Source organism: Salmo salar, chromosome 14 (assembly GCF_965601325.2).
Source record: "Salmo salar chromosome 14, fSalSal1, whole genome shotgun sequence".
Classification (NCBI taxonomy): domain Eukaryota; kingdom Metazoa; phylum Chordata; class Actinopteri; order Salmoniformes; family Salmonidae; genus Salmo; species Salmo salar.
Genome location: NC_138304.1, coordinates 72,783,754 through 72,794,706, shown reverse-complemented (window position 1 = coordinate 72,794,706; position 10,953 = coordinate 72,783,754). Strand labels below are relative to the sequence as shown.

Genomic DNA, 10,953 nt, shown 5'->3' with positions numbered 1-10,953 from the left:
TGGTACTGTACATTATAAACGTTCATTCATAGGCTAGGTTGTAGAAACCTCATGATGGGTATAGGTAAAATTAGAAGAATTATATAGTAGCCTAAACCCGTCGCTGTTACATTGAACTAGGTGAATGGAATATGAATGACCTATTTTCCTGGTTAAATAAATAATACAATATGCTGTAATATAAATAAGGCCATGCTCATGAAGAAAAATAAATTGTCCTCCCTCATCTTAAATGGCACTGACCACCACTGATGTGGAGATATTTAATCATAACATGTCAATGTTCTATTTCACACCGAGGGTTGGTGATTATCGAGGGGGAGTGTTGAAAATATGTTTTTAATTGAGAGAGGAGCTTTTGTTATTCGCAATAGATGTAAAAAAAAAAAGAAGAATTGACTTTCTGTGTAATGAAAATAAAAATGTGTCTCCTTGCCTATGTAACAGACATATTTGGGAAACTGAAAAAACTGAACACAAGCATGCAGGGTAAATACCAAACAATTATACAGATGAGTGGCCGAATCAGCAAAATCTGATCAGCAAAATGTTTGACTGTGATCCTGGCTTAGTTGACATGCCGGTAATTGAAATCGAACAGCTGAGCTGTCATGTGACCGAATGCTGCAGACAATGCATTCACGGGTCACTGTGGGGGAGTTTTGGTTCCTGACTCAAAGGGAATACTGTGCTGTCTCCCTCTGAGTATTAAAACTCATGGTACGCTGATTCAGTGCTCTCATCTGCATTAAAAACAAATATCGATCCAGGTTGGATGTGACGGGAGAGATGAGGTGCACACTGCATCATTTGTGGGGGATGACATGTTTACTTTTGCCTTGTTTCCTTATTGATTTATCTGCTTAATATAAACCCCAAAAATGTGTATTAGCATATTTAAAATAATTTCATAAAGAATTGACATTATCATATATTAATATCATAAGAAAACAATTAGTCATAAACACCATTATTTCCCACACATTTCAGAACCAGTATCCAAAACAGAATAATCATGATAATGGACTTCAACATTACATAATTGTTGTGAGATTCATCATTATATAAAACCTATTAGTCATAATTCTCATACTTCTTAAACCATAATTAACTCCAAAACATTTACAAAATATATCCACCATAATTTTATGATTAGATCATTTCAATGCATATCCAAACAATATCCTCAGTGGCAACATTCCTTTGCCACTGAACCAAAAGACAAAGAAACCCAGGGGTGTATTCATTAAGCCGATTTTGTTGCAAAACGTTTTGCAACCGACCATTTACTACAAACTGAAAACATTTGCAACAAAAACAAGAGTTTATTGGACACATTTAGATGGGTCCCTCCCCGTTTTGTTGCCTTTGCTCTGTTTGGTTCTTAAAATGGTAAACGGTTTCCATTACAAGACATAATAAATAGAACCAGGTATTTAACAAGGGAACCGGTTTTAGGTGGCTCAGGAGGTGCATGCCCCAGGAGTGTACAGTTAAAGGGACAGAGCCTTTGCTACACAATGATACTCAAACTGGGGTCTAGCGACTGTCAAGCCAACACCTTAACTGTTACGCCAAGAGGTCCCAATCTCGTGACGAGGTTGCTAGGTGTTGGGTTAAAGCTGAGATCCGCGAAAGGTGAAACAGTGCCACTGGTTGCTCCATGCGCATTTGTTATTGTTTTGTTTTGTTTATTTATTTAAAATCGTGGTACATACTCTGCTGTTCTATCAAGTGTGCAACGATGTCCGAGAAAAAAATAAGCAGTGTTATTCATTGAAGTAACATCTGTAATACCACCCACGGACGTGGCAGTTTCACCGCAAAAGTATTCCAACTACAATATATCGCTACAATATCATGGATGAGCAGCATTAGGACAGAATGGACCATTGGGTCAAGATAAATACTCAAAATTCAAGGATACCATTTTCTGGAAAGTTCAATGTTTTAATGTATAAACAGTCTGAAAATTCTCTCTTCACCCTGACTGAGACATTCCAAAACAAACAACCTAATTGTTAATTGGCTAATGTTTCAACGAGGTAGGTCTATTCATTTGAAACCTACAGCATGAATGATCCAGTGTGGTGTTGTCCACATCCTGCCTTTTTATTCCCATCTTCTGATAGATGTCTGTGTCCTGATTGTCTTCTCCATTCGGTTTTGATCCTGGTTTTGTTATTTGTGGACTTTATCCACATGCTTCAGCAGGTCAGCATTCTCAGCGAATCTTCTACCACACACAGAACAGCTGTGCTGTTTCTCACCTGTGTGAGTCAGGATATGCCGGTTCAGGTGTGTTTTTCGACTGAAGTTTTTTCCACAGTTACCACAGCTAAATGGTTTCTCTCCTGTGTGAGTCCGTAAATGTTGGTTTAGATTCCCCTTCTGATAGAAGCTTTTCCCGCAGTATCCACAGATGAATGGTTTCTCTCCTTTATGAGTCTGTAAATGCACGTTCAGCAGCCCCTTGCTATAGAAGCTTTTTCCGCAGTCACCACAGCTAAATGGCCTGTCCCGTGTATGAATCCTCATGTGCTGGGATAGATGGTCTTTGTTTTTAAAGGTCTTGCCACAAACAGGGCAGGGTTTCCCACTGTGACAGAGTGGGACATGGGCCTTAATTTTACATGTGGCGTTGTAGGGGCATTCAATGGGTCTCTCCTTGGCGAGAGTCACATGCCTCTGAAGGTCAGCTTTCAAAGCAAATACTTTGTAATGAGATTTTTTAGACATGGTGCTGAGTTCAGAACAGTGTGCCCCCGATGGTGGTTTGGGATCCAATGGTGGTCTATTTACTTGGTCACTAATTACAGTTGAGCTGCGGCTTAAGGCCTCATGATCGCCTTCACTTTTCACACAGGGACCACTAAATATAAACTCTATGGAATTACCCTCCAGTCCTTGAAACTGCTCTTCCTCCTGGCTGGTCCTCAGTTCCTCCTGTTCCTCTTTAATCTGTGATGGCCCTGGTTCCTCCTGTCCCCGAGTGGGGCACCACTCTTGCTCACAGTGTTGTTGCTCAAGGGGAACCTCTTCAGAGACTGGGAGAGAGAGCTGCTGGGAGTCTGGAGGGGGGGAAAAGACAGTCGCAGACAAGCATGATTACTATGGAACGCCGTTTGGTTTTTGCGTGTCAAAAAAAACGAAAAAAACAAAACTATTTGACGTGTCAAATAAGCGTGTTGACCAATCAGGACGTGGATATGACTGCAAGTCACATAATAATTTAACGCGTTTGTACATTTTTTACGTAGTTATTACACATTGATAACAATATCACACGTATTTCATATGTCACAACGATTCATCGATACGTGTGCTATGATGCTGGTAAAGTTGTCTCGCGCACCTACAGTGCTGGTCATAAAAAAAAGCTAGCTAGCTGATAGATGCAAACAATGTTCTTCCCCAAAAACATAGCAAAACGACATAATCTAGCTAACTATATAGCTAGGTGTCATCATCTAAAATAACCCTAATTTATAAAACAGTTCTTATTTGATTAATGGTGGTCGGACCCATCTATGTGAAGCTAGCCACAATAGGGATTAGCCACAGTAGTGGACTTTCCGGTTAGCCTTCAAAATAAAAGTATGTTATTGACAGTGATGCAAATGAATACAAATAGTAGAATTGTGCCATAATTGAATAGATCATGCTAAACGAGAATGTTGTTATATAAAAATAAACAAAAGGCAATCATTTGTTAATTTGACAAAAATCTGTTGAAATCACACTGAATGTATTAGACTTTAGAATTGCATTGGGGGCATACTTATTTCACTGTAGAGCCTTACCTATGGATTGTGGTTCAATGACATGGGACTGTGACTGTGTGAAATCACCTCCCCATTGTGTGTATTGGCATTCATATTGCACAGCTTTACTTAAGGATTGGGAATCAATGAAATGGGGTATCAGTCTAGTCAATACCCAATATATCTTCAGTGACACACAGAGAACATTAGCATCGTAGCTCTTATTGCGGAACTCTGAAACAACTGAATTGAGCCACATGTATTGTCAACCTGCATTGTGTATTGAACACTATTTCTGAGGAAAAACAGTTCTGCATGGATGTTTTGGAGTCTGATAACTCTGAGGAGGATGTTGGGAAAAAATATATTGGGTATTGACTAGACTGATACCCCATTTCATTGATTCCCAATCCTTAGGTAAAGCTGTGCAATATGAATGTCAATACACACAATGGGGAGGTGATTTCAGTCACAGTCCCGCGATAAAGAGCTACAAAACTAATATTTGCATAAACTCTTCACAGTTATGTTCTGTTGGTGTCAATGAGTAGACTGATACCCCATTTCATTGCTTCACATTCCAACATTGTCTAGTCTAAATTCCAACCTTCTGCATCACTTCAAAGTGGGACTTTTATTTTGAAGGCAACCCACAAATTCGACTCTTGTGCCTAATCTGCATTGTGGCTAGCTTCACAACACATATCCCGGTCTAGCCTAGCCTCACGAAGCTAGCTGGCTGTTTTTTTATTCATTTATTTTATTTAACTAGGCAAGTCAGTTATTTACAATGATGGCCTAGGAACCGTGGGTTAACTGCCTTGTTCAGGAACAGAACGACAGATTTTTACCTTGTCAGCCCGGGGATTCGATTCAGCATTCGGTTACTGGCCCAACGCTCTAACCACTAGGCTACCTGCCCCAAACCTGCTTATAACGTTAGCTTTGGGCAACAGGGTTAAGTAGCTGGTTCAATTTCAATAGGCGAACAAGTGGCTATCTAGCCAATACTTACTCACAAGGATTCCTTAATCATTGCTAAGAATAATGAAAATGACTGCAGTTTCTACTGGTAATGGTTTTCAGGCTGGTTGTATTGGTACTACCTAGGTACCAAGCTAAAGTTAGCTAGCTTGCTAGCGACCCCAGAAATTGCGGTCGAACAAATAATGCCTCATTACCAACGCGGTATTGTAAACACATCGTTCGTGGCCAGTGTGTGCTTGTTTGCAGACTTTTTTGTACAGCTTTGACAGTGGTGGCGCTTGGCTTGCACGTGCAAATTCATCACACACACACACACACACACACACAACATTCTATAATAGAATTGTGTTATTTGACGTGTCAAATGAAAATCTTATTCAACGCGTGTATCTTTTTTGACACGCAAAGATACAAACGGCGTTCCATAGAATCCACATAAATTTCGCGACAGCGACAAAATAATTATGCATGGTGCAAGTTAAACTAAAACGTTGAAATGTTCATCGCTGTTACAGTATAATAATTGAGTAGATGAGATATACACACAAACCTGATCTATATAGTTTTATCTCCGGTGTAATCCTTAGCTGTCTCCGTAGACTATCAATCTCCTCTTTAGATCGGGATATCTCCTCCTGGTACTCAGCTACTACTTTCTCAATTGCCCCCAAAATCTCCACTGCCGCCGCCGTTAAACACTCAGAAAGAAACGAATTCAAAGACTGTAATTTATACATTTTTTTTGTAGACTTGTAGTAGTGGTATTATTGTCAAAGGAACCTCTTAATCTCTGGTTTTATTCGCCTAACTAGAATTCGTCCACGAAGAAGGAATGTAATATATATATATTTTTTTTTTACTTTCTCTCCCCGTTCTACATCCGTGTTGTCTTCTTCTTATGTGTGGGTATGGCGAACCCAGAAACAAAAGTTGGCGCCCCGGGTGGATCGGGTTTTGCTACAAATAACTACATAGGGGGCAAAAAGTCGTACTGTAACAGGGTGATGAATGCTTTAAGAGAGAACAGGCAACAACAAAACGTTGTTACCTCCCTATTGATGAGATGATGCATTTTGTTTTTATGATATAATCTTGCGTATATATTGTTTTTTTCATCAATAGGGCCAAAATGGAAATACATTTGTTATTGTGTCATCCTCAATGATTTTAAATGCATTGTATCCACGTGTGGTTGTATTGTGTTTTTAAATTGTCAAATAAATCAAACAAATATAGGATGATACTTTTTTTGCATCAACTTTAATAATGAATGGATGTTTGTCAGAAGGAATTAAAATGAATGTAATCGAATTGGGACTGAACAACTGCAGTGCACATGCATATAAAAATAGTTTGCACTTTACAGGAGTCTATTGTATATCATGAATGAGCAGCATCAGGTGAAAATGGAAGATAAATACAAGGAGACCTCTTCTGGAATGTATATAATATTCTTTAATGTTATCAATAACATCAGTCTGACCATTTTCTCATCACCCTGAGAGACATTCCAAAACATTCGACCAGGAATTGTTCATTGGCTAATGTTGTATGAGTCAGTATCGTCAGATGCCCCTTGTGATTGAAGCGTTTTCAGCAGTCACCACAGCTAAATGGTTTTTCTCTTGTGTGAGTCCGTATATGTTGGGTTAGGTTCCCCTTCTGATTGAAACTTTATCTGCAGTCAACACAGTTTAATGATTTATCTCCCGGACCCAGTTCTCATTTGCAAAAAATGCCTGGCCAAGTTGCCAAAACACAGCAATAGGCTACAATAAAAAGAGACACGGACAAAACAAAACGTTTAAAAAAAGGTTCAAACATATGTGCTAATTTTATGAGAAAACGAGTCAATTTGGTGACATAAATATTGAGTTTTTCACTGCTGCTGCCTGCGCATTGTCTCCAGCCACTCCTCTTTGGAGAAAGTCTCTGCTTGTGGGCAGTAAACAGTCCCTTTTAAAATATATATATTTTACCAGGCAAGTCGGTTAAGAACAAATTCTTATTTTCAATGACGGCCTAGGAACAGTGGATTAACTGCCTTGTTCAGGGGCAGCACAACAGATTTCTCTACCTTGTCAGCTGTGGGATTTGATCTTGCAACCTTTCAGTTACTAGTCCAATGCTCTAACCAATAGGCTACCTGCCGCCCCTTTACATTGGCTGTGCCCAGTCTGCTTGGTTCTGAACTGCCCACATTTTTGGCATGTGTTGCTACCGACCTTCCTTTTGTAGGCACGGCCCTTTCTGTGGGTGGGAATGGTCACGGATGAAGCTGTTGTAGTAACAGTGGGTGCCGTCTGGAACGTCACACGGGGAACAAATTGCATGAAGCACTGTCCAGAGACAGATGGGACTTGAACAACCAGACCACCACTGGTGCTACAGACAGCTGGTGCTTTGGTGAATAGCTGCCTCTGTGCAGGTATCTTTGGCATGATTAGATGTGGTCCAACCAGTGCCCGGCGTTTAGTTTTGGCCAGCACTGCTGTGTTCGGAGGTAGTTGATATACGTACTCTTCTTAGTTGTACTGAAGCGCTGTAGCACGGCAGGTTTCTGCAGGCTGACAGAGTTTGACATGAGCCTTCAGTTGACAGGTGAAATTGTAGCAGTTTTTGCAGATGGGGCATTCGCTGGGTCTCTCCCTTGCAAGAGCGACGTGTCTCTGTAGGCCAGCTTTCAGAGCAAATGCTCCGCCACAATCACAGCAGCAGTGAGATTTCTTAGACGTGGTGCTACATTCTGAACAGTGTTCTCCCACTGGTGGGTCTGGATCCAATGGTGCGTTGCTGTAAAGTCCTACTGAGTTGCTGCTTACGGCTGAGCTGTAGCTGGAGGCATTGTTTTGATTATCTGGAGGGTCACAGGGAATGTCGAAACACTTTCGCTGGGTCACAGTGTCAAAATATTTTCGATCCACTAGTTTTGAGTCACTCTCTTTGTTCTCCACAGTCTGAGTTTTGGGAAGAAACAAGGACTGAAGTGGGTCCTCTTGATCCCACTCACTTTTCACACAGCAAGAAATTAACTATTTCGTATTAGCCTCTTGCCCTTGAAGTTGCACTTCCTCAGGGCTGGTCTTGAGTTCCTCCTGTGCCTCTTTAATCTGTGTGGGCTCTGGGTCCTCCTGCCCCAGACTGGAGCACCACTGCTTACAGTGCTGCTGCTCAGGGCCAACCTCCCCTTCAAAGACGGGGAGAGAGAGCTGCTGGGAGTCTGGTGGGAATAAGAGAGAAGCTGAGTTATAGCTAGCTAAAGCCTTTAGACATGTCTAAGTGGCTACTAGTACAAGGTTTTCGAGATAGCACTAGCTAGCTATTTAATGGTGAAAGTTAAACTTGAAAGTTGTTGATAGGTGAATCGATGTTAGTCAGCCCTAAACAATGTATTAATTGAGTAGATAATATCTACATAGCTACAAACCTATTGTACATCATTTTATCTCCGGTGTGATCCATACCAGCAGTCTTCGTAGCCAATCATTCTCCTGTTTAGATCGGGGGATCTGGTACTCAACTACCACTTTCTCAACTGCCCCAAACATCCGTTAAACGCTCAGAAAGAAACGCATTCAAATACAGTAATTGTTTTGTGGTTATTAAAAAAAGGAAAGATTGGTCAGATGTCAGTGATATAGGGAAACGGGTTGACAATTCCTGTGCGTCCACTATCTGGGTCCTTGGATCCATCTGTGAAAAGCGGTAAAAATGCATAAAAACTTCTACCAATGTAATTGTCAACCCGTTTCCCTATATCACTGACTTCTGACCAATCTTTCCTTTTCCCTACCAAGGTTAGATCAACAACAGGATCTGGGAGGAACCATAGAGGACATCCCTATCTACAGTCGTGGCCAAAAGTTTTGAGAATGACACAAATATTAATTTTCACAAAGTCTGCTGCCTCAGTTTGTATGATGGCAATTTGCATATACCCCAGAATGTTATGAAGAGTGATCAGATGAATTGCAATTCATTGCAAAGTCCCTCTTTGCCATGCAAATCAACTGAATCTGCATCAAAAACCTCCAGCCAAAAGGCAAAAGTGCAAACCGCGAAAAACACTCACCAAAGCTAATGTACCAAATCAACATACAACGTGCACAAACACAGAACATGGAAACATAGCCTGGCGCGTCACAATAACCACATACCAATAAACAATTTCACACAAAGACATGGAGGGAAACAGAGGGATAAATACATGCAGTGTAATTAGGGAATGAAAACCAGGTGTGCAGGGAACAAGACAAAACAAATGGAACAATGAAAAATGGAGCGGCGATGGCTAGAAAGCCGGTGACGTCGACCGCCGAACGCTGCCCGAACAAGGAGAGGAGCCGACTTTGGCGGAAGTCGTGACAGAAGAAGGCTTCAGGGCGCCCAAGAAAGTCCAGCAAGCGCCAGGACCGTCTCCTAAAGTTGATTCAGCTGCGGGATCGGGGCACCACCAGTACAGAGCTTGCTCAGGAATGGCAACAGGCAGGTGTGAGTGCATCTGCACGCACAGTGAGGCGAAGACTTTTGGAGGATGGCCTGGTGTCAAGAAGGGCGGCAAAGAAGCCACTTCTCTCCAGGAAAAACATCAGGGACAGACTGATATTCTGCAAAAGGTACAGGGATTGGACTGCTGACGACTGGGGTAAAGTCATTTTCTCTGATGAATCCCCTTTCCGATTGTTTGGGGCATACGGAAAAAAGCTTGTCCGGAGAAGACAATGTGAGCGCTACCATCAGTCCTGTGTCATGCCAACAGTAAAGCATCCCGACACCATTCATGTATGGGGTTGCTTCTCAGCCAATGGAGTGGGCTCACTCACAATTTTGCCTAAGAACACAGCCATGAATAAAGAATGGTACCAACACATCTTCCGAGAGCAACTTCTCCCAACCATCCAGGAACAGTTTGGTGACGAACAATGCCTTTTCCAGCATGATGCTGCACCTTTGCCATAAGTCAAAAGTGATAACTAAGCGGCTCTGGGAACAAAACATTGATATTTTGAGTCCATGGCCAGGAAACTCCCCAGACCTTAATCCCATTGAGAACTTGTGGTCAATCCTCAAGAGGCGGGTGGACAAACAAAAACCCACAAATTCTGACAAACTCCAAGCATTGATTATGCAAGAATGGGCTGCCGTCAGTCAGGATGTGGCCCAGAAGTTAATTGACAGCATGCCAGGGCGGATTGCAGAGGTCTTGAAAAAGAAGGGTCAACACTGAAAATATTGACTCTCTGCATCAACTTCATGTAATTGTCAATAAACGCCTTTGACACTTATGAAATGCTTGTAATTATTCAGTATTCCATAGTAACATCTAACAAAAATATCTAAAGACACTGAAGCAGCAAACTTTGTGAAAATTAATATTTGTGTCATTCTCAAAACTTTTGGCCACCACTGTACTTCCATGTTGTCTTTTTCTTATTCTTATCAGTATGGTGAGCCCAGAAAAACAAATTAGCGCCCCTGGGTCGAGGAGATTTTACTACAAGATACAGACCATTGGTAAAGGGATAAAATGTGGGCCGAGAGGAACATTTGGGGTGTTTAAATAGTAGTTATCCAAAATGAAAGGGTAATCTAGGATGATAATTTCTTGCATGAACTAAAATAAAATATGGGATGTGCGTTTCCAAAAACAATGTTATTTCATGGTTAAATTATAAAAATAATTTTAAAAAAATTATTTGATGTATTTATTTACCAATACCAAATAATCAGATTAACTTTCACATTTGAACAGCACAATGTCATTTAATGAAATTTGTTGAAAGACAGAAATCAGGTCAGAGGTCTGAGAATTATATATGAGATACCAAAAAATTATAGAAGAAACAAACCCATCCCATTTTTTTAGCTAAATCAAATGAAGTTATTATTGCATTATTACTTGATGTACGAGTCAAAGGCTCATATGAAATCCTTCATATGTAATTTATTGGGTTATTAAATTCCTTACTACTGTTTTCTAAGTATTTTCTAAGTTTATGTAACGACAAATCCCCTTAAATGTATGAGGTAAAATAACCACGAAGAAGCACATTCTGTTGAAGTATAAAAAAGGCTAGCAGCAATATACACCCAAGATTATATAAACCATTAAATAAACCATACCCCATTATATCTATGTTTTTTGTTTAATTTCAGTACTTACTTCAGTAGTTAAAGTAATAGTGATTGTAACAATCCACAG

At 40.6% G+C, this 10,953-nt stretch overlaps 1 protein-coding gene across 1 annotated transcript; it reads right to left on the bottom strand.

The window, feature by feature from the left end:
* Positions 1-228: 228 nt before the first annotated feature.
* On the bottom strand, positions 229-5,653 carry LOC106569933 (uncharacterized). The gene is made up of 2 exons (XM_014141703.3): positions 5,302-5,653; positions 229-3,071 (listed from the first exon to the last, which is right to left on the bottom strand). The coding sequence occupies exons 1-2, from the start codon at positions 5,486-5,488 to the stop codon at positions 2,182-2,184; spliced, it is 1,077 nt and encodes a 358-aa protein (XP_013997178.2). The 5' UTR covers positions 5,489-5,653; the 3' UTR covers positions 229-2,181.
* Positions 5,654-10,953: the final 5,300 nt, after the last annotated feature.